The following is a 25,512-nucleotide window of genomic DNA, read 5'->3' as shown; positions in this document are numbered from 1 at the left end:
AGAGTCGATGTTTAGAAGAGGTATGTCGAACGTTGGTTCATTACACTGAGATCTTTAAAAACGATGTTCCTTCCTTCTGTTATGCTATAATTTCACCTTAATTGTTTTAAATCATTTTTTATTTGAAATAATCTAATCAGTCAATAATAAAAACGAACATTGGACATAGTCCATTCATAAAGAAATATTTCGAAGAGACATACATTCCTATCCTACAATGGACGAGGACTTACATAATTCGTTTGCGCACGCTCAATTGCAATCGCACGTTTCTCCTAGTCAGGGCAAGAGAAGAGCCAGAGATTCGGCTGCTACTGAGTCAAACACGCGATATACTTCTTACTTGTTGTTGTCAAGTTGTCCGGTAAGTACTCAAGATTTTTTTCTCGAACAGAGAATTATCATTTTCTCTGAACTCGATGAACATGGTAAGCAGTGATTCCACCAAGAGAAGTAGAGTGGCAACTTTCTGATATCACTGAGCTCCAGCTTTGCTTGATGATGCCACTGTTACTTACACCATAGGTATAGGAGAGAAGTTGTGTAAGGATCGGGTTAAGGTTGTCTCGCATCTAGACCTCGAACTTGCGTTTGCGATTGATTTGCGTCATGAGTGCGAAGCAAGGATGACGAAACTTTACTGCTACTATTCGGCTAAAGTCACAGCCAAACAGTGACTTTTATTTATTTCATTACCTGTCTTACATTGTTTGTTGAAATATTACATCAGCATTGTCTTACAAAAAAAGTAAACGCCATATCTAAAATGATGACTAAATATGGCATTGGTACGATAACATTATAAGAAGCGTAGGTACTTCGATCGTCTTTTCGCGAAGCCCTTATTTAATTGTTGTATAGGGCTGTCGCTTCGCAAAGTGACAATCGAAGCACCTGTGATAAAAAGTGAGGTGCACACAACACAGTCACTCCAGAAATTGTGAAGAGAGCAAAAACTGTCTCTGCCCTAGACCCTAAACTTAGACCCTAAACATATACCTAGTATGATGATTATTTATGATCTTGAGAAAAGATAATGTTCACAGACACACTCACACAAACACTCCATCCATGTTGAACTGGAGCTATGTCCCTTAATTAAATTTTGATGCTGTTCCAACTGAGCTGAAAGATCAGTTCCAGTTGGCTGATTGAAGTGCACTGTCCTGTTCGTCTTTTTCTTCCCTGAAGGGAAGACTTAAGATTTTACACTGCTTATACTCTTTAACGAGCTGTTTTAGAAGGAACCGTAATTTCATTATTCAACTGTACTGATATTGTACTAGAAAATAACAGGTTCCTGAGAGTAGTTCAGCATGGAAATTACTGTAGACCTAATAAATGATCTTCGGTCTCTTTTGTAGTATTGAACCAAAAGCACACATATTTTCAACTACATGGCATGGTATAGTATAGCAGATTTAGTTAGGAAAAATCATATTTATAGTTAATATAGGTATTCAGGTACCTTCAAATATTGAAGTTTAACCCTTTGAGTGCTGTATTTTTTCCCACCAAAATTTTAGGGCAACATGTTACCAATTTTTACGATCTTTTCTGTAATTTTTCTGATAATTTTGGACCAAATGAACACAACATTTAATCGGCCACAGTTTTTTATCAAAATTTTGGCAAAAATCTGACAAAAATTGACTTAGGCATATTTTATAAGGGTGACAAAAATTGACTTTGGTGCTAGAAGGGTTAAATGCTACATATTGCAGCTCATATGCCCCACTGGTGTTACCCGACTTGACCTGATGATGGTATATGTATTTGGCAGGATAAGGGTTAAAGATAGATACAAGTACACGATTTACTGAAAAGAATGAAGCCTATCTGTTCTTTCTTCTCACCAACTAAAGAGAAACTGCTCTGTGCTAGTCATCATTGAATTGATATATTTGATTTAACATTGATTGACATTGATTATGTCAATTTATTGTTAAAGTGATATTTCATTTGCTGCCATTCATTGAGAAACTGAGGGTAGCTTCAGTCATTCTTCCTTCATTTTCTCCTTTGATTTCATCTTGACCCCCATTCCCGGAGAATTCTGTTTTGTTCCCTCATTTATTGCCTCGGCTTGAAGAAATCATGAAGTTGCCTTACCTAGGCTCCAAGTCATCAACTGCCCTTCACTTTGCTGCTTGACTTATGACTCCTTTGTAGTTTTTAGTGCCTTCTCACAATCCCTTTTACTTTTACAAAGTCGTTTTGCCAAAAGTTCCCTTTTCTACATCTAAATGGCGATAAAAATTTCAATATGAGAAACATATCCTGTCATAGGGATTATGAAATTCTACCACAGTCTGTGGTAATTCAGAAAATATTGGAGAATAAACATCAAACATCACATGTACCTCAATCTGAGTACAGTGTAGTGTACAGCTAAGTAATTTACAGATGATGAAACGGCCATGAAAAATACCTGTGAAATTTTATGAACAGAAACAAAGTTTGGATGGCAGTCTGCATAAAATGAAGACACTCTCTTTATACCCCTGTACCTACATACTTTCATATGTGTAGGAATTTTCAGTGATTTTCCTTTGTTTTCATGAAACATCCTACTTAATATCATGTTCACAATAAAGAAAAGGCTGATGTAATGAGTATGGTGGGTCGCACATCATTTGTATACAAGAAAATGGTAGAACAATAATGATTCTAAACCATGGGCACCAATGTCAGCTTGGGATGTGTTAAGCTACTGTGGGTGTAGTGTTTAGCCAGTGTATTAATTCTTGACTTCACCAATTCAGAATTGGATGTGATTGTAGAGTAGTGAACCCCGAATGTGTTCAGCTCATAACTTAGACAGATTTGAAGCAGTGATAATTCACCATGATAATAATGGTCAACTTTGAAAACAAGTGCAAAGGTAAAATTTTACCGAAATTCAGTTTTGAAACAATGTTTCGTGGTTTTCTTCCAAAGTTTGCTGTCACCAAAACATGATAGGGAAATTGTTCAAGTTGTCCTAGGAAACTAAACCTGAAGCATACATGTGTGTCTATACTCTTTATAGGGTATGCTGTTTACGATCTTTCTTATGTTTAATTGGGTAATCTGTATTTCAAAGCAGAATGACAGGGAATACTGTACCTTTACACAATCACATTTATCACCATATAGAAGAGCAAATTGCTTTGTAAAGCTAATATGTAGTTCTTGTCACATGTATGCATTTTCAGTGCTAAATTTTTGCACACTGAGTATTTTTTCTAGGCCAAGCAGTAACTTTAGATGTGTTATTTGTACAAAGCTTCTATCAATAGAACATTTTCACAAATTGTAGCTACATAAACCCAATGGCTATTCAAATGAGTAAATTATCTTCACAGAGACTAGTAATCACTGTGTGTGATAGTTTGTCTATATGCAAGGATGTGGATGAATGATTTCAGCCTCTTTTGATATCTTGTCTTAGGGCATCGAGTGGACATGGGGGCATCAAATTCTACCCAACAAAATACTGCCACTCCTGTAGTGACAACTGAAGCGGTGCAGTCACCAGAGGCAGGTGATCATGTCCAACCGATGATGAAAAGTGACCCACAGAAGTTGAAGGAAGCCGCAAAGAGCATCAAAGCCAGTGATATGTTTGCCAGTGAGTGTCCGATGTCACAGGGTGAGGGCGCTAGACCTCCAAGTGGATGCCCTATGCATGCAGGCAAGCAGGGAGGAGATGAGATCAACCCAGATAACCTTGTAAGGCTGCAGTTTTTCAATCTTTTTAGAACTATATAATTACATTTACAACAAATTATTGACTATAATGAAGTGCATAACGTACATTGTTTCAAGTGAGTCTGATTTACCAGCGAGTGTGCATTAGACTTTGATCATGAGTACTGAACATAAATCACTGCTCAAATCTCAACTGCATGAGCAGAATAGTCCTTCTTCAACAGGAGATGATTTGGCTGTCTTCATATGTTTGTCCAGAAAGTGCAATAGCACATTTCAGCAAGAAGTTGACAGTAAAATACAAACCTTGTCTAATCATTACTAGGTTGAAAATCTTTGTTTCCGAATCAACTGAAGATGATTGAAAATTTTGTATGCTACTAGCAGATTCCCAGCTACCAAAGTGAGACTTAAAGCTCTCATTTTGCGTACATTATATCTACATGTGTTACCATAATGATTCTCAATACTTAATTTCAGTAACATGACTTGGCTTCTGAAATCACAATATTGAATACTCAACATTGAAAGTGTGACAAAGTCCAGAGTTTATTTACGCACAAAACATCAATATTGCAGTAATTCTCTTTCTTGACATTTTGAATCTGCCTTATTACTAAATTTACAGTCAAATTGCAATAACCAAATTTACAATCAAGCACACCACATTCTGCCAAAGACTGTTTATAATGTGTGCCAGTGTGTTCTCATGTGTTGACATAACCTGGAATTTGCAAATAATATTAAACACGTGAGAGCAAACTATTTTCTAATTGTAGTTTTGTGATCAAGAATTTACATCGTATGGAACATTTTCACATCATGACTTATTGAATGTGACAACACATGTAAAAACTCCTTTTCTGCAGGGTTGTATGTGTTATTTTTCACACTAAGGTCTTGCCTTAGGCACCTGGCGTCAAAACCGCTGTGAATTTATTGTATATTAATTTAATGAAAGTCAAATTTGATGTCAAAAAAGTATTTTGAAAGATTGAATTTATCTAAACCTCAGGATAGAACAGTATGTGTATGTAGTATGATTTGGTCATCTTTATATTCTTTTGATCAAAGGAAATATTCTCCTTTACGGTAGTATAGGCCTGACAAGTGAAAGACTTAAACTTTTGCTCAACTTTCCTTGATGAAAATTTCAACCATTCTCGTACAAAATCAAGAATAAAAAGCAGGGGTTGTAACCGTGAAGAAACAAATGACTGAACATTTACTGATATATGAAATTCAAAATGGCCGCCATCCCTGTGTTACATCCATGAAGAAAAATGAAATTTTAAATTTGCAAAAAACTAAGAGAGTGACATTTTTCCTACTCCAAGAGCTTCAAAATGAGCCCTCACGGGTAGATCAGAAAAGAATTGTAAAAAATTTGAGAGCGTGAATATCTGTCTGTGATGCACATTCTATCTTGAAATGGCATGACACTATTTTTTTGTACTTTCTTTTTTCTTTGAAAGATGCCACCACCAAATCAGCAGCCAGCCCCAGATCAGCCATTCTCTTTATCAATAAATCGTGAGGTGTCAACCATTCCAAAGGTTGGGGAGAAACCAGGTGAAAAATGGGTATATCCGTCTCCACAGATGTTCTGGAATGCTATGTTGCGGAAAGGATGGCGATGGAAAGAAGATGCACTCACACAGGAAGATATGGACTTCATCATCAGAATACACAACACTAACAATGAAGACGCCTGGCAGGAAGTCTTGAAGTGGGAGGCGCTACATGCAAAGTGAGTGATATGCGATTGTTTCATGTACACCCGGTATCAAAAACAGGTGTCAGTCCAAGGTTTGTTGAATATGACTGACAAAGCAAGATCTGTAACAATGACTTTGGTACCCCTGTAGAACACTTGGATTACTCTTCCTTATGGAAACAACCCAGTTCTTTACAATGTAAGGGTCTTGATGTAGCTTTGTTGAGGAACTTGACTCCCTAGGATTATGTTGATTTGTTAAATTTGTTCAGTTTAGTCCCAGTGTACATTTTGCTATGATTTCCAGTTAACTCTTCCAACTCATTTTGTCAAAAGCAAGAAAAAGCATATGTCACAAATCAGTCATTAACCATGCAAACCAGCGTAATCTTCAGCAAATGAAATTTCACCTTTATACTTCATTGTATGCAGGGAGTGTGGATACCCCAGACTTAAGAGGTTTGGAGGTAGATACAGTGATATTTCACCACGAGCAAGGATTCGCTGTTGGTTGGGGTGAGTATCAGCTAGAGAATATTTATTGAAATTTTAATTGGGTACCAGATTTTGTTATAAACTGAATACTAAACAGTCACTATCTCAAGACCTATGTTGGGGGCTTGTCAAAGAGTTTTTGTAGCTATAGCGCCCTCAAGCAGCATTTCTCAAAAAAATCCATGCCTGTCACTGATATGGCGCATAATTGATGATGACACCATCTGTGTTGTCGTTGACCAAGTTGTTGAACTTACAGAGATCAATTATTCTTTTAATAAATATTTTTGCCAATTCCATCCACACCAGTGAATGTCCTAGGGCTTTTTTCATACTTGAAGGACTTACAACACTTTACCAAAATATGCCAAATATAGCATTTTGGGGAGGATGCTGTCTGTTGTGGTTAACTATCCTTATTAGTTGTGACTGTGAATACAGATTAAGGATAATCAGTATTTTATATCGGTGTAATATGCAGTTGTCAACTAAATCTAGGTTTCTCTTGAATGCCAGCCAAACAGCTGTTGTGCAAAAACCAGGCATTCGCCATACTTTTGCTGAATTGGGCATATTAAGGCCCAGCCATTTTAATTATGTTGACATTGTTTTACCTGACGTGTCTCAATATTTTGATGCCAGTTTATCCTATACACAAAGACTTCTATTGAAGGCTTTAGTCATGTTTTGTCTCAGTATGCCTAACTCATACTGATAACCACAGCTGCTTTTCAAAACTTGAAGTCATATTGATAAATAGTGTGTTTCATCTGATATAGTGTCTCTTTTACAAAGAAAGAAAAATCAACGCGTTCTCAAAATATGGACATTCCAGAAATATATGTTAGGTGGATGAGTCATCAGGTTTATGTTATGTTTCTTTTAAAATCGATGAATTATTCTGAACTGTTTGAAACGGTGTTGAAATAAAGAACAAGAAACAGATTGTTTTGGCTATTCTTGTTATATTGGAGAAGATATTTACTCTGTCGCTAAATATGATTGTATCTTCAGTTGTGTGAAAATAGTGCTTACTCGATATGGACATTTAATTAATGCAATTCTTCAGTGTCAAATATATATCAAAATTCATATGTAGCCCCTTTTTGTCAAGTAAACCTATAACAACTATCGTAATCAAGAAGGTTTCCGTCAGTGAGGTTGATGCAAAGCAAAGAGTTGACGTCATAGCAACAATACGAGAAAAGGATGAGTGTCACTTAAAAAGAAGATACAAAAAAAACCAGGTTACTGAAATGCTTAGTTGAAGTACAAGATGATTTCAGTGAGGTGATTTCAGTAGTGTATAACAGCAAAGTGACGAACAGAAGCTGCCACTGGTTAACTTGGATGAAAAATGTGTGTGTGTGTGTTTGTGTGTGTGCATGTGAAGCTTTATTCTTCTTGTCAGTTCATGGTTTGATAATTACGTATTTGAATATCCAGGCACTTTTGAGTAGCAGAAAAGTGATGACTCCCAAGAATGCTCTCTCTGTGAGATTTTCGTCGGACCTGTTTATCCTCATTGTTCAATTTTTAATGGCAGCTGCATGCATTGATATCACTAGAAATAGACTGGACACCAAAGTACCGGCAGTGAAACTATAAATATATCAAGGCCACTGAAAATGATTTTATTCAAAACAACAAATGACAACTGTATGATGTCCTTAACCCCAGAAAAAATAGGATTATGCATGACAAACTCAAACAAAACTGCTTATGCAGGGCTGGCCAAAAGCTATTGCTCTTTACTCAGAAACTTGATAGTGAAGCTTTGTTGGGACTGACTGTGTTTTTCGCCATCATACTTTGATGGAACCATCAGATGTTTTTTTATTGTTTCAGTGAATGTCACTGATATTCCTCAGAACCACTAGTATTTCAAATCCACCAAATTATTCATGTTCATTTGCAAATGGCAAGATTAAACAAATAACAGGTGTACATTTTATCTGTTATCTCTTTATTTGCACCATCATCCTGTTTGAAATGTGCGTGAGTGCACTCTCCTTTGGATGTTGATGTATATTATTGTGAGGGATGTATCATTTCCTTGTGATATGGAATGAAATTTGAAATGTTAAGTTGTACAAGTTCATCCTTGATTATTTGAAATTTGTTTGCAGAGATATTTATTACCACGAAAATGTCACAGATGTTTCATGTAAACAGGCACATTACGGGTGCAGCAGACTGATCTAAATACTGAAATGCAGGGATGTTTACATGTTCCGACAAAAGCTCCAGGTATCAGAGTTTTAGTGTCATGTGAATGATGAAAAAGAAGTAGCAATATTGCTGTGGGGAAGAGACTTCGGTAAACTGATACCTGCCTTCCTGTTTCCATACTGCGACCCCAACAGAGAGAGGTTTGACCCCAACAGAGAAAGGTTAAATCCGCTGTCTTATCTCTCCAGTCCCAGGCAGTGTACAGGAAAACCTTGACAACAAACGAACAATAACAAAAGAAAGTAACTCTCATGACTTGACCTTACCTTACCCATTGAATGCCAAAGTCAATTTTTGTCACCTTTATAAAATATCACCCAGACAATAATTTTCTGATATTTTTTGAAAATTTTGGTCAAAAACTGTAGCCAATTAGGAATCATGTGGATTGGTCTAAAATTATACAAAAAATTGCGGAAAAGTTGGTAAAAATTAATGAAATGTTAAACTAAAATTTTGGTCAGAAAAATTATGCATCAAAGGGTTGAAAATGTCTACGACTCTGTCAACAGATCTATGGCGGAACAGTAAACTTCGCAACTGCTGCATCATCTGTTTATATAAAGAGATCATTTAGATTACTAATCACAACATGAACATACTGAAGGTTCATGAGACCAAGAGCAGAGGGACAGATAATCAAAAATTTAAAAATTTGGTAATCTTTGACAAATGTTCGTGTAATATTTCTGCCACCATTTTCATACACCGCATGACAACTTAATAGACCAACCCAAGTTTATCTTGATTTTCCTGAAATTGTCTCAATAGACTCAACCTCAATGGCCCACTTGCTTTTTGCAGACGTATGGACCTGATAAGAAACGCTTATGTTCTGCGTTACTCATATTAATGCATCAACTCACCCCCACAGTCGCTGAACAGTCTTCCTGTAAATTGGTTTTATATATTTTCTAGAGACACATTGTCTCTCTGTAGCTCCTTTCAATAATCAGCACAATTGCTCTGACTATAAAAAACACTCTTTAATAATATAGGACACGCATGTCACCTATCATCAGTGAGATCATAAATGTCATTCAACTTGTGAAGATTTTATCCAGTTTAACCAGCCATACAGAAATTGGTTGGCTGAGCTGGCAATCTTTGTGCCATAAGGGATTCTAAATGTGTGAAAACTGTCCATCTCTCATGAACTCTTTTTTTCTCAAAATACTTTACAATTTTCATTTGCTTTCAGTGTTAAGTCCTCAAGCCATGCCACATCACCTAAGTTTTAGGAGTTGAAAGCTTCCCACACAATCTAAACATGTAAAAGCCATTTTGAATTTCCAAATTGCATTTCATTTTTTCACAAATTTGGGTTTGCAAGTAAAATTGTGATTGTAAGAGTTAAAAATTAGCATAATGCCTAGCGTGAAAGCTTTAGCAAGAGTGAGTTTAAAAATAGTGACAATGTCACTGGTCGCTCCCATATAGTTATCAAAACAAGCTAAAATCAAGCTAAAAGATTTTTTATCACAAATAGAAACAATTCCCCCAATAAAATAAAATTATACAAATTTCACCAGAATTTGATCAAATCTTACTGACGTCACCCGTAAAAACCTCTACACTAAGTTTCAACTCAATCGGACGTGTGGTTTCAGAGTTAAAAAAAATTTTTCATCAAAAATGAAAAAAATAGCCAAAAATTGCAAATATGCAAATTTCACCACGATTTGCCCAGATTTGAGAAAGGTCACTCCTATGCACTTCCATACCAAGTTTCAAATCAATCAGACTTGTGGTTTCAGAGAAGAAGATTTTTTGACCAAAAATGGGAGAAAATTCCAAAAAAATTTATGAAAAATAGCAAGTCCATGATACTGACCCAAGATGTGCACAATCATTTCAGGTCAGCCCAAAGTACTTACATGCTAATTTTTCATCTAATCTGCTCAGTGGCAATTGAGATTTTCAATAAATGTAAACTTGTAAACATATATACATATGGCTATGGGAGCTAACAAACGACCCAATGGTCGACAGAGCTCTGCTGTGTTATGAAGAGAGCAACGTTTTGTGACATATGTATTGATGAAGAAGGTTGAGATCTTTGATAGCTCATTTCAGGATGGCCTGACCTAAAATGGCAAAATTAGCTGCAAAAATACAAAATTGATGATTTCATCATAATTATGTATAAAAATGTATACCAAATGTCAAAGCTATCACATGAGTAACTTTTGAGAAACAAATATTTTGACAAAAACGGCAAAAACTGACCCAAAAATACAAAAATTGAAGATTTCATCAAATTTCACTATATCACACTAAGAGAACCCCCAGGAACCTGTATACCAAATATCAAAGGCATCAGACAAGTAGTTTTTGAGAAACACATTTTTTGACCAAAAATGGCAAAAATTGCACCAAAAATACAAAATTGCAGATTTCATCATATATTCTGTATATCATATTTAGTTTATCTGTAGGAACCTGTATACCAAATATCAAAGCTGTCAGACGAGCGCTTTTGATGAAATAAATTTTTGACCAAAAATGACAAAAAAATTCCTTAAAAATACAGATTTGCTTATTTCATCACAATTTGAACAATCCAAGTTGGGCTATCCCTAGGGACCTGTATACCAAATATCAAAGCTGTCAGACGAGCGGTTTTGATGAAATAAATTTTTGACCAAAAATGACAAAAAAATTCCTTAAAAATACAGATTGGCTTATTTCATTACAATTTGAACAAATCCAAGTTGGGCTATCCCAGGGACCTGTATACTAAATATCAAAGCTGTCAGACGAGCGGTTTTGATGAAATAAATTTTTGACCAAAAATGACAAAAAAATTCCTTAAAAATACAGATTTGCTTATTTCATCACAATTTGAACAAATCCAAGTTGGGCTATCCCTAGGGACCTGTATACCAAATATCAAAGCTGTCAGACAAGCGGTTTTGATGAAATAAATTTTTGACCAAAAATGACAAAAAATTCCTTAAAATACAGATTTGCATATTTCATCACAATTTGAACAAATCCAAGTCGGGTTACCCCTAGGGACCTGTATACCAAATATCAAAGCTGTCTGACCAGCTGTTATGAAGAAGGAGATTTTTTACCAAAAACGCCTTTTTTGGCACTAATTTGCATATTTTTGGCAATGACAACTTCATTTGAACAAAATCTCATCTACAGCCCATCATCCATGTACACACCAAATATCAAGATGAAATGTGCAGCGGTTTTGGAGTTTTTGATGTTGACGGACAGACATACAGACATACAGACATACAGACATACATACATACAGACATTTTCCTAGCCTATAAGAATAGCTTCCATTGCCATATATACATATGGCTATGGGAGCTAAAAATGATAAACACTCATACATCACCGCCTTCTAAGGATAACAAAATACAGTGGTGGTAAATGTAAAAAGAAAGTATGGTGTTATTGCTTGAACCAGTTCAGGATTCAATCCTGTGCTCGATGTCCCTAGCTTCATCACATGAAACACATAAAATCATGATCTGTTAATGAAATTGTCTAATAATTAATGCACTGTTGTGATATTACTGCAAAAACAAAAAATGAAATTACGAAATTTCAGTGTTCCAACATTCACACTGGGACAGTGGTGATGTGTAATACTGATTCCCTTGATAATAAGATTGTATATAAAAAATGAATGATTCCACAGTATTTCAAGAGGGTAATGTATACTGTGAATGCGAGATGCAAGAAGCAGGAGCAATCAAGAATTCGATTCAAAGGCCAAACTATTTCCTGTGTCACTGTTCACATGCCTCGAAGACATAAACACTTGAATACATGTAGGTTAATGTGTGTGACCCTGGGATTATACAATATACGACCTTGATGGCCGACTAGTACCTCTGACCTTTCCACTATTTAGATTTCTATAGAGTATTGGTTTTCTTAGTGGATTTTTTCCTTCTCTTTAAGTTAAATTGGTACTTTGCTACCTCAGCAAGTATCTGTGAAGTCCTTTTGCTACCTTTTTAGGATGTTAAGCTCTTAAAGTAAGGTTTTTGACGACTTAGTGGTGCTTTTAACGGCTGTTGATGTGGTGTTAGGAATATTGCGCCTTGCAGTCTTTCACCACAATTTTCATGTGCTTCATGTGCATTAACCTGCAAAGAGTAGTTAGAATGCATCAAAGAATGCCTTTGCTTGGTGGAAGAAATTATCTATAATTTTCAAGGATTGTCAGTGTCTTTTTGGTGACATACATTTTAATCTACATAATGATTTTCTCCAGGATATTTAGATATACATTTAATTTGACCAAGATTGGATATCTTTGAAATTATCACAAAGGGATTGTGATAACATTATTGTTATCAACTTCCCTATGACAGAAAGATTTCAGCTTAGTATGACATAACTTTCAAGCTCACTACTTCCAAAATTAGTATCACTTGAACTGACACTTATAGTTAGAGACAATGCATGCTGTGTTTCAGCTGCAGCTAACGTTGCAGCTATTAAACGTTTACTGCATAAACCCTTTCAGGGCTGACTTCTTTGTAACATGCCGAAATTTCCGCTACCGGTACACGCTGTAAGGGTTTTGGCCTTCAAGGATTAAACAAATATATCTCCATCCATAAAGCCAGCAAACAAGCTTTTCCTTTAATTTGACTGGTGATGTGGTATAACATAAATGACATTTTGTAGAGAATGTGCTCTCTCTCTCTCCCTCTCTCTCTCTCTCTCCCTGTCTCTCTCTCTCTCTCTCTCTCTTCTCTCTCTCTCTCTCTCTCTCTCTCTCTCTCTCTCTCTCTCTCTCTCTCTCTCTCTCTCTCTCTCTCTCTCTGTCTCTCTCTCTCGCTCTCTGCCAACAATGTACAATCATTTGTAGCATCATGATCTGTTTTGTTATTCACTTTCAAAAACACGAAACCTCACTCTTGTTTGTCATTCACACTTTTTTGACTGTTCATAAATCTTTCAACTGTCTGCGTTCTTGTTTGTTTGAAATTGGACCAGTAAAAAAACGTGACATTGTCTGCATGGCAGTTGAGTCAGTGATGAAGTATCTTGTTATTTTTGCGAGTTATGTGGTGGTTGAGTCGTTGTAGTGAGAATCATGTCTTTTATATGTTTTACTCATACAGGCTGATTGTGTGCTAAGTCTCTATGTCATCCCAAATTGAAAACTAAGGACATATTTTCATGCAGCCTTTGCAGTTATTTACTTCTCAAAAAACACAGACCACTTTGTTATGTCTGTGTTTATTATCCCCTCGAAAAATTCCATCAAAACTTTCTCTTGTGGAAACTGCCAGCAGTGGGCATAGGTTAAACTAGAATGAACCTCGGGGACAGATATTCAGACTCTCAAATTGTTACAATTCTTTCTAATTTCTCCCTGTGAGGGGTTCATTTTAGAGCTCTTGGAGTAGTTTTCATCGCTGAAGCTTTTTGAAAATAAAAATTTATTTTACCCCATACAGTAAACAAAAGGTGGGGCGGCCATTTTAAATTTTCAAATTCAGTAATTGTCAGGTAGTTTGTTTCTCTTATACCAAACTTTGCGTGGTGACCCTGGATTCTATTCTTGATATGGTAAGAGAATGATTGAAGAATTCATTGAGGAAAGTTTGAGCTTAAAAGTTTAATTCTTTAACTTTCTAGTCACGTAACACCTTAAGCATTAACTGAAAATGTGGCTAGCTTGGAAGGCCAATATGGATGGATTCAGCAGACCTAGAAATATATTTTTTACACATGCAGCATAGTCACATAGATGGTTGTTCACAACAAAGTCCTTCCAATGAATTTGTACACACTTCGTGAGTGTTTCACCTAAGGCATTCAACACCATGTCAATACTTTGGCATAACATTTGAAAAGACACCTGTGGACTTGAGTGAGTCAGTTGTGTTTGGCACTTTTCCCTTCTATTCTGCTTGTTATATTGAGGACATAATGTGCGTATGTCACCTTTGCCTTCCTCTCACCATGTTGTCCTCAGGGCACAGTGTGGGAGAAACTTTTTCAAGAGGCTTAACGGTACCTGGTAGCTATTGTCATTACCGTCGTGGAGTTACTGTCAGTACAGTAAATCCTGTAACAATCGGCAACATTCACAGGTATATAAATAAAACTGTACAAGGAACAATTATATCCTTGCCATTAGTTGTGTTGCCAAAGAATTGTAAACATATGTATTTTAAAATGCATTTATGAAACAGAAATAAGTTCTTCAGTTAGAATAATGAGAACTTGTAGATTCTAGACAGTCGAGGACTCTTTGTCATTTCAGAGCAAGGAAGATATTCAAATTATGAGAAGGAAAAGCTGAAACGTTTTGTTACGACTGATCGATTATCTTCAAAACTCAGAGGAATTCAAACATGGTAGACTCTTATAGTGAAGGATTTATAAAAATATCTAAAGAAGAGACAGTCATGATATTCTATTGTCTGCATATTTTGATATTTGCTGATTCATTGTTTGCTTTTTTGTGTCAAATTCTGAATGTGTGACAGTAGAATTCACGAAATGCAAAGTGCAGTGCTGAGTGTTGTATGTGTGAAGTATTGTAAATCCACTGACAATTATAATAACCAATGGCTGAATGGTGAATATCTACATATCATGAACTGCACATTCTGTGCAAAAACTTTTTCAAACATACGACGTTTTAGTTCACATTTCCAATGTAGGTAATAGAGCGTTCGTACAACCTTTTGTTTGCTGTTTTTTGTCCAATCTGCCACACTCTGAGTAGGGGGTCAAAGTTAATATTGTATACCTCCTTATTAAGACCCATGTGATCAAATACCTTCAGAACAGGTATCATACCATACAGGTTGTATTCTGCCACTTTGGGTTTTCTGTGTGGTCCATTTAGCCCCAGTGGTTGAGTAAATATTCACGCTTGAGTTCCTGTGACTGGGTGCTGATAGATTTCATGATTTGTCATGAGCTGTCAATAACCCTGACCTGTGCTCTGCCGGTTACATCTAGGATAAAAAACGAATGAACTGAAGATCTCTTTGGGCTATTACTGGATGTTAGATACCAGTTTCTCTCTAGCTCCTAATTTCTCTCTATGTGCAGACAGGCAGAAATACATGTAGACACATACACATACACAAGCATACACAAATGATATATGATGCTGCATTTTCAACTTGATCAGCCATTAAAGCCAGTTTGCAATAATGCAGGCACACTTTCCTGTGAACACTCTGTATTTTTGCCCACATCGGTGCATGCAATACAGTGCCTAACATCAGTTCAATCTGCTGCTCTAACATACCAAATGAAACCCTAGATTGGCAAACCAACTTTGGAACCCTATAAAAATTTAACAAACTTACAAGATTAAACTACCCTCAACACCAACCTTGTCATTTAATCGTATGAACATCATGTGCTTGTTTAAATTTGGAGTAAATATAGTGTGATACATGCACACACATCAATAATTCCAGTATTAAAATATTAGGCATAAGGTCTTCTGAATTTTTGATGACTGCGATTTATATTTATATATTTGTATATGTAATTATAACATTCCACAGCAGTATAGGTTTATTCAGCCTTTCACCACCATGGTTTGTCCCAATTTTATTGTTTTCTGTGACAAAGTAGGACCACTATACAGGGAAATGGGGGATTGGTCAGTATACTTTTTTTTATCAGAGATCTGGCATTAATTTGTCATGTTATGATACCTCGCACTGAAAACCTTTATGTGGCATAAATAACTGCATTGGAAGCATCAACTGTCAGGACAGATACTTTTCAGCCTTCTCAGCGGGGTCTCATGTATTCGTCTGTAGATGTTTAACAAGCTGCCAGTAAGTTTTAGTGTTACATGGAGTTGACCACATTCCATCATCTGAGTACATTATCTGCCAGACAGATGCTTAATGCAGGATACATGTGGATCATCATACAGTTATTAAGGATGCCGTTAGCTTTTTGCTTGACAGCTGGTTGTACATGAAAACTATAAATACAAGTATGATTGCATAAAGTTGGTTTCAGCGGGACCTATTGAAATATGATCATACAAAAAAAGTCGCAGACAGGCAGCATAATTTATCACATTGAGGATTACTCTATATGATTGCTTTTTAGCTACTATAGACTATAGTCTATAGAAGCTATTGGGATGGGTATCCGTCCGTCGTCAGTCTGTATGTATGTATGTATGTATGTATGTATGTATGTATGTATGTATGTATGTATGTATGTATGTATGTCCGTTTGTGAGGCGTCGGTCCACTCAAATATCTTGAGAACCGCAGTACTTACTGATTTGATATTTGTTGTGTAGATGGAAAATATGATTTTGAGAAAGTTTTTTTTAATTTTTTGATATTGTTGAAAATAGGCAAATTAATGCCAAAAAAGGCGTTTTTGGTAAAAATCTTCTTCTCATAATCATACCGCTGGTCAGACAGCTTTGTTATTTGTACAGGTCCCTGGGGATAACCCAACTTAGATTTGTTCAAATTGTGATGAAATATGCAAAGGTGTATTTTTAAGGAATTTTTTTGTCATTTTTGGTCAAAGTTTGACTTACATTGTATGTAATTCTTGTACTGTATAAACCCTATCAATTCACCCAGAAAAAATAATTAATATGATTTTAAATAATTGAATTAATTAGGAAATCATCAAAGCCAAAATAATTTTAGTGTGGAATTATCAGAAAGTTCAACTTTTTTGACAGTTCATAGTGAATTGAGGATTAAAACATGTAAAGGCAACTTTCCTGAATCCCAACTTTGATATATTCTGAACCACCATTTATGTTATCTAAAAGAAATTGCTCATAATAGTTTGTCATGATAGGGTGGTCAAATAAATAGAGATAGAGAAAGTTCTAATTTCCATTTATGGTTGACTTGGTAAGGATAAAATAAGATTACTTTTTGAGGAAAAAAATAGAGTGGTCAATTAAAAGAGTGGTCAAAGTGATAGGGTTTTTATGGTAAAGCTGGGCTGTAAGATTCCTCATGTGCTATTTATAGCAATTATGCAATCTGTGTAAACAGTGCAATGAAAGTGTAACATGATTCCTTATAATGCTTTTGATGACCTTGAACTTCTTAAATTTCAAACATTTGTCTCTTCAGTGTGCTTTCTCTGAGTACATACAGTCTCAACTTTAATTCAACAGAACTTACTAATGTTAATTTGAAAGTTAAAATGTCCTTGGTTAATAGGATGAAAATACTGATATTAAAAGATAACCAGCTCAAGATTCTTTATAACCTGACAGATATGCTGTTTTTTTATGACGTAAATCTTGATTTAAGCAAGTCTTGTTTACTTTAATTAGAATGTAATTAACTCTCGTTTACTTGCTATTATAGACTAATATAGTCTGATGAAATATGCAAATCTGTATTTTTACGGAATTTTTTTCCATTTTTGGTCAGGCCATCCTGAAATGAGCTATCAAAGATATCCACCTTCTTCATCAATACATGTGTCACAAAAGGTTATTCTCTACATAACACAGCAGAGCTCTGTCAACTGTTGAGTCGCTTGTTTTTTCAAAACCGCTGGTCAGACAGCTTTAATATTTGGTTTACAAGTTCCTAGGATGACCTTAGTGAGATAATTTCATACTTAATTTTGTATCCATGTCTATAGTAGCTTCAGGGACTTTGGCCCTATGTTTCAACTATTTATGTTTGAACACATTACAATTTGTGACTCTCATTAATAGTGAATATTTAGATATTATTCCCTAATATTTTTCTTCGTTCAGCGAAGGAAAATACGAGTGACGTAATGACCGTGTCACCACGAGTCGAAGACGAGTGGTGACACGGTCATTACGTCACGAGTATTTTCCGAGCTGAACGAAGAAAAATATTAGGGAATAATATACTTATCACATGCACAAGCCAAGAATTCGTTATCTTTTGCAAGATAAAATAAGTTTTCCATGACGATTCCGCGTTTAAACTCTTGAACTACTTTAGGAATAAATATCAATACGCCGTGCACAAGTTGTCAATCATTTTCAGTCGTCCGTCGTGTGCGTTAGCGCTCACGTTCGTTCGTGTGTGGAGCAAATGACAGCTCTCGGTCTACACGTAGGCTACCTTCCGCAAAGTTACACTCTATTTCAAAGATAGCATAGTCCTAGAAATTTATCACAGACGAAGATACGCTATTTTGCGGGAACAAATATCGACTGAATCTCGACGGCGTGAACACTGTAAACGTTGCGCCTGACCCTGTTTGCAATGCCTAGGGAACCCACGGTATACGCTACCAGCTTCGAGTTCGTTGTTTACGCAAATTATTCACGTAATTCCTTCCGAATATACAGGCGGTACACTCTTGTGTTTACATTGTTCGGATTATTGATGTCGTAGTCTGTGAAAATATCGATTTCATTACATGACTTTTGATCGTGGGAGAAACATCGGCCGCCATGTTGTTTGTCTACATATTTACGAGCACACCGTAGATCGACAAAAAAAAGGTCCGACGCACCAAAATTGATGACATAGACGCGGGTTGTTGTGACGTAGAACGACCAGAGAATAAATCCCGTATTTTTTGTTCAGAGAGGACAAACTTGGCTTGTGCATGTGATAAAAACAGGTAAATTCAATTTTGAGATGAATTACACTAACGTACAATGCGCCCCAGGACAAGCTCTGACAATTATTTTCTGATCTACCACTTGTGGGGGTTCATTTTTAAGGCTCTTGGTGTTGGAAAACTTTTCACCCTCTTAGTTAGTCCCCACAGACGAAGTCCGGGGGGACTTATAATTTGGGTCATGCCCGTCCGTCCGTCCGTGCGTGCGTCCGTCCGTTTACGCAGATATCTCAGACATGCCCAGGTCAATTTCTTTCAAACTTTGCACAAGGATAGTACCCTACCCCATACAGATGCACGTCGATTTGTTTCACAATGCGATCAAATTTGGCCGTGTTAGAGGACTTTTTAGTTTTCACCTCCATAGACTCCCATGTATAAGGCAGTCTCCATAGACTCCTATGTATAAGGCAGTCCATAGACTCCCATGTATAAGGCAGTCCATAGACTCCCATGTATAAGGCCAAGAAAAATAAAAATTTAGTTTCTCATCGTATTCATATTGCAAAAAGGATGCAGTGACACAGTTTTTAGTCCCCATGGATGAAGTCCAGGGGGCTTATAGATTGGGTCATGTCCATCCGTGAGTCCATCCGTGAGTCCATCCGTGAGTCCATCCGTTCACGCAGATATCTCAGATATTTTGACAAAATGTCACGTGACCTTGGTGACCTTTGACCTCAAATATACATATTTGTCCATAACTCAGTAAACACAAGTGCTACACCCTTCATGTATGGTATGATGGGACACTTTATGACGCCACATATTGTACCTCATTAATTATGTGCATATCTGATTTTGAGCAAACCAATAGAGCTAGAGGTCTGATTTTTGGTATATAGGGATAAATTAGCAATACAATTTTTTTGACAAAATGTCATGTGACCTTGGTGACCTTTGACCTCAAATATACATATTTGTCCACAACTCAGTAACCACAAGTGCCAAACCTTTCATATATGGTATGATGGGACACCTTATGATGCCACATATTGTACCTCATTAATTATGTGCATATCTAATTTTGAGCGAGCCAATAGAGCTAGAGGTCTGATTTTTGGTATATAGGGATAACTTAGCAATACACTTTTTTGATAAAATGTCACATGACCTCAATGACCTTTGACCTCAAATATACATATTTGTCCATAACTCAGTAACCACAAGTGCTACACCTTTCATATATGGTATGATTGGACACCTTATGACGCCACATACTGTACCTCATCAATTATGCGCATATCTAATTTTGAGCGAGCCAATAGAGCTAGAGGTCTGATTTTTGGTATATAGGGATAACTTAGCAATACAATTTTTTTTTCAAAATGTCACGTGACCTTGATGACCTTAGACCTTGATTATACATATATATACATAACTCAGTAACCACAAGTTCTGTACACTTCAATTTTGATAGGATATTAGACCTTAAAATTTCACATCTCGTACCTCATTTATTATGCACATATGTATTTCTTGGCTGGCCAACACAGCTAGAGGTCTGATCTTTTTTCCCGATTTAGAACCATAACTTAGACATGCCTCATGTGTTTCAAATTGGGAACAATGACATAGACCTATGTGCCCATAGATGTGAACTTATACATTCCAGTGATACTTGTTAATGACCACATTTTCCTGCCCATCAAGACTAATACTCCTTTTACAAGTGGGGACTATGTCATTGTCAATGACTTGTTTTTCAAAGATCAAAAATTTTATTTTTCTCCATCGAGTTAACACAGGGATGGCGGCCATTTTGAATTTCAAATATTGTAAATCTTGAGTAATTTGTGTCTCTAGTACCAAAATTTGCACCGTGACCACCGAATATTATTCCTGATTTTGAAAGAGAATGGTTGAAATATTCCTTGAGGAAAGTTTGAGCTGAAGTTTTAGTCTTTCACTTTCGAGGTGCATACTACCTTAAGTTAGGTGTTCTTTTTTAAAGGTATAGTGGCAGTAACTTTTCAGGATTTTTTCACTACTTTCTTGTTCTACTCCTCATAGCCTGTTCAGATACACATTCTTCAGCATACACAGTATTGATTCAGCTCGTCAACTCTGCCTGTATATGTAAAGACTGCATGATTATTGTTGACATGTGAATTCTAGTAGGGACTCAGATACAAATGTTAACAATGACAGTACACTCTACATTTAAACCTGCCATGTTGACTTGCTGAATGGGTAGGTGTTTCAACATGCCTTGGGGAATAGAGCAAAATTCTGGAATTGACATACACGTGAAAATAGTGAAAAAATCTTCAAAAATTATAGCTGCAGTCTGTTTAATGCTTGATACATGGAAAAGGATTGTGTTTCACCCCAGATGATTTGTCATCTACCTTTGTGACTCAAAGCATCTTGATGATCAGTCTGTGGCATCTCATTTGCTCAGAAGATTGTATAAATTTGCAGGGAAGCTTGCAAATTATATTCCCTTTCCATGAAGTGGACATACATGTTATGGTGATTGGTGGTTTTACTCCTCAACAGGTTATATGAATGATAGGAAATTCATGATTGTGATAGAATTTTCTACAATTTTTCATATCAGTATGTCTTGGCATACCAGCCTCCCATTTGGCAGTGACAGTGACACAAGTTGATTATGCCATTGAGATTGATCCATACTGACTGCAAATTGTTGCTTTCAGGAACAGCAACCAAAGGAATGCACTTTCATTCTGCAGGCCGTCCTCATAAATCTTACAACTGCCAATGTTCATAGATTGGCATTTGAGGGAAACCATATCGGGCACAATCAACCTCAAATCAAATATACTGTTGAGAATTATGGCTGTCACACCATTGTATTAACAGAGGATTGTGTACAAGACTAGAAAACTAGTTAAAAATTATCAGGTAACCATTGATAACTTACAAGTGTTTGATCATATAATGCAGCAGGTATCGATATATTAGGGCAAAGATACTTGATTCTGCATCCCGCATAGACACTGTGTCTCTTATTCAACCATTTGTGTCAATAAAATCTAACTTCATAGGATCAGAAACGACATGTTCATATTCTGTCAATCATGATGACCCCCAGCTTCTTGAAAGTGCATTGATATCTGCCAGCTGTATGGGATACTCAGATGTGGTGCAGTGAAAAAACAAGTGTAACTGGGATGTGCTAACTTTTATGTAATGCTTCCTGGTGAGCATGCTCCTTGACCCCATGACCCAGTGTTTGTGATCACTTTTATAAAGGGAAGCTTATTTACTGTAATTGGACTAAGAGATTTCTCTGCAATAGCCTCACAGAAATCACTGACCTTCAGATAGTATTCTTGAATCAGTCAAGTATGGAAACTGTTTTATTGTTGTTTCTTTATGGACCAACGTTGATGGGTCAGAGTTAATGCAACAGAGCGATCACGGGTCAATCCAGACATTGATCGTAGGAACCAACTCACATGCCATCTTGTGTACATAAACCTATATTTTCATGAAGACACATGTATGAACTCAATCTTATCATACACACAACATTATATTCTTGATTATATTCTTGATTATTCTCTTGATTTTATCTCTAGTACAGGTGTCTGTTCTTCCCCTTCTGCTACTTCTGTAACTCATCCAAACTTGTGTGGTATTAAAGATATCCTTCATATCACCTCAAAGGCATCTACCCAACTTTTGTACTTCCCAAAGTTTGATATGTATGGGTCTAGACATCAGTGAAAATATGGTGCCAAGCTATACCGTGCATTACAGAAATCAAGCTTTCATAGGGCTGTTGTCAGGGTTTTGAAATCAATGGAAAGCTTCTGGTTGCAGTATACCCTCTGCAAATTGAAATGTGAAGTGGAATCTGTGTTGACCAGTAAATGCCTGCCCAGAACCTCTTCAAAATTGACACTAATCCACATCTGTGACCTTTTGCATTGATAAGCGGCTTCCAGCTGTTTTGTGTTCCAGAAAAACTCATCTCATGAAACCTGAATGTCTTCATAACTAACACATGTACTGCATATCTATTTGCCCTAAACCTAGTTTCAGTGAACTTTCAATAATGTATTTTCTGAACTATCTTATCTGAGTGCCATAGAATAGTTTTATGTCAAGAAAAGTTTTATTTGCAAATCGGTTCATCAAGTTTAAGGTTGACCGAAATCTACAAAACGGAAGGTACTTATAATATATACTTTCGGCATTTCTTTTTGTTGTTTCTCAATCACTCATTACTTGATGTTTCTCAGCAAAAAAAATTGAGGCAGGATATTTCACTACATATATGACTTTCAAAGTGCTCACGTCACATTCAGTTGCAACTTGAAAATAGGCAATGCAAGACGTTTGTAATTTTCAAAGATGGAAAACAGATTGGGAATTGTAATTGTGAAGTAAATGCACTGTGAAAAGAGGCAGTGGTAGGCATGATACCTTAGGAAATAACAGTCATTTGATAGCTTCAGTTGGGATTTATGTTTCTGCTTGACTTGATTGTATCAGCAATCCTGATAGCCAAGTTGCTGGGAGACAAAGAATTCATTCAATTTAAGTTTGCGTGAAATATTTAAAGCTACACAAGTGTGGCGACTGCTACGCAAACATGCTCTTATACTCAAGCTTGTCTTTCCCTGTAGGTACGAGAGACCATTTGACCGCCATGATTGGATAGTTGATCGTTGTGGGAAGGAAGTCCGCTACGTGATCGATTACTATGACGGGGGCAGCATAGACACAGACACGGGCAGGTTCACCGTCTTGGATGTCAGACCTGCCTTGGACTCACCAGGTGCATTGTGGGACAGGATGAAGGTTGCCTACTGGAGGTGGAGGTTTGCAGGCAGAAGTCAGGAAGAAGGAGGAGCACTTGAACAGAGCAGTGTCAGCTCCAGCTGAAACCATGGCAACGTCCTCCAGCTGAAACCATGGCAACCTGCCCCCCCCCCACCTGAGACCATGGCAACTGTAAACAAACATTTAGACTCAGTTGTTAGTTTACACATTGCACAAACATAATCAGTGCAAACATGAAAGCGTCCAATCACTTGCAGACAAAGTGTGACAAGTAAATGAACTTTACTGTTGATAAAATTCTAAAAGAGAGAGGACCCCCGTTATTTGCATTTAATACTTCCATGACTTTGCATGCCAAGTGCCCAGTGTTATGTTTCTGGTTGCAGAATTCCATTACAAGCTTTGTTGTTTTAAGTGTTCTATTTTGTAGGTAATACGTCAATTGAATTTCTTCATTTCCTCAACGGACAAATAAGTTTGTCCATGCATTGCAGATTGCTGCTTAGCTTTTCTCAAGCTTTGTGAGTCTTGCCAATGAAATCTTCATGACTTGCAAACTAGAAATATTTTCTTTGCTGTGTTTAATACTGAACTACTTTGCGTGTTCTCTTTTGAGCTCATAGCTTTTACTCATAAATCAAGGTTGTACAACATTTAATATCTACTTGAACATGTAAATAGATGATCGCAAAGTCCAATTAAATTTTACTGTGAGCATAAAAGAATATTTTGTGTCTTCATAAAGTATGAGTGAGTTATCAACAGCTGATTTTGCTGCAGACTGTCATGTTTAAGCCATGGATGCCGTAGATATCCGACCTTTCAAGTTTCTGGTGATGGCCATCATACATGGATTGCTAACTGTAAAAAAATGACAAATTTATGCATGGTTGACATGAAAATTCCTGCAGATCCCAACTGGTCTTCAAGTATATGTGTGTTATGTTGTGTGTGTTCATTCATTCTGTCAGAAATGGCTTTGCTCTTAAATGTTAGCCGATGCAGTTTTCATACAAATTTTCATGTGATATGTCATGCAGTTATGAACCCCCTTTTTTTTGGCAAAACTTAAGAGTACTGGGAACATGCAGTGCAACATTACAAACCAGCATTATCCTAGAGGGTATGTTTTAATCATGTGTCATGAAAAGACACACTTTCATTTACATTAGTACCACAAGGAGGATATGACCCGTTGCAGTCTTCAGGTGTATCCCTTTGTGTTCTACATGTTGCCAAGACGTAGCAGCTGGAACAAAAGTGAACTTCGCGGTCTGATACCCTAAGCCCACATTATGACATGAAAGGTATATAAAATGAACTTTATTGCCTACCATGAAGTCAGACAGTGGTCATTGGATTGTTATGGAATGTGCATTTGTGTAGGATTGCACTATGAGTGTATTAAACAAAAATATGAATAGATCTCTGTGAATGAGTTTTACGGCTTTGAGGGCTATGGGTTAGGCAAGGTCCCTAAAACCGTGCAAATATTCACTGTCTCTACCCAGATTAGGCGTAGCTCACTCAGTTTATGGTGGTGACAAAAACCAACATTAAAGTTTTGTATACTATTGTGCCATCTATTTTTGATCTTTGGTGGTATTTCCCCCAATGGTGTGAACCAAAAACAGGAGGCGTTCACTATTGAGATTTTGTGGGAAAAATACCTGCTGATCAATAGCAAATCTCTGGCATTTTCCTTCACCACCAAATTCGATTCAACTCCATTGTTTTCAACAGACCTGTGGGGAGCTTTTTAGAGGGCTTAGGATTTGTAGGTTACTGGTCAAGCGTTCCTTTGAGAAAACAAAAATGCCGCATTTCAAGAGATCAGGTACTGAGGTATTTGTTCACCACATTTTTCATCAGCAAGTATAGGAAGTATGTAGTGCAGGAAGGGTCTGATATCATCATAGAAAGTGCACTGTACTTTTTTGAGATATGTTGATGTCAAACTTTGATATCAAATTGTCTTGAACACCTTTACAAGGCAATAAGGCAGATGTTTGCAAGAAGCGAGAGAAAAACTGAAA

The 25,512-nt window shown here is 36.6% G+C and overlaps 1 protein-coding gene across 1 annotated transcript; it reads left to right on the top strand.

The window, feature by feature from the left end:
- Window positions 1–239: 239 nt before the first annotated feature.
- Window positions 240–24,201, top strand: LOC139138994 (holocytochrome c-type synthase-like). Its single transcript, XM_070707673.1, has 5 exons — window positions 240–364; window positions 3,434–3,714; window positions 5,169–5,443; window positions 5,843–5,926; window positions 23,320–24,201. Exons 2-5 carry the CDS (start codon window positions 3,448–3,450, stop codon window positions 23,576–23,578), a joined length of 885 nt encoding a protein of 294 aa, XP_070563774.1. The 5' UTR covers window positions 240–364; window positions 3,434–3,447; the 3' UTR covers window positions 23,579–24,201.
- Window positions 24,202–25,512: the final 1,311 nt, after the last annotated feature.

Source organism: Ptychodera flava, chromosome 8, assembly GCF_041260155.1.
Source record: "Ptychodera flava strain L36383 chromosome 8, AS_Pfla_20210202, whole genome shotgun sequence".
Classification (NCBI taxonomy): Eukaryota; Metazoa; Hemichordata; class Enteropneusta; family Ptychoderidae; genus Ptychodera; species Ptychodera flava.
This window is presented reverse-complemented; position numbering and strand designations above follow the sequence as displayed.

What these genes read in the sequence shown, in the direction of transcription:
- LOC139138994 (XM_070707673.1), top strand. Translation starts at nt 3,448, where the DNA reads ATGGGGGCATCAAATTCTACCCAACAAAATACTGCCACTCCTGTAGTG. An exon ending in AGATCAACCCAGATAACCTT is followed by an intron (nt 3,715 to 5,168) that starts GTAAGGCTGCAG and finishes TTTCTTTGAAAG; the next exon opens with ATGCCACCACCAAATCAGCA. An exon ending in AGGATTCGCTGTTGGTTGGG is followed by an intron (nt 5,927 to 23,319) that starts GTGAGTATCAGC and finishes CTTTCCCTGTAG; the next exon opens with GTACGAGAGACCATTTGACC.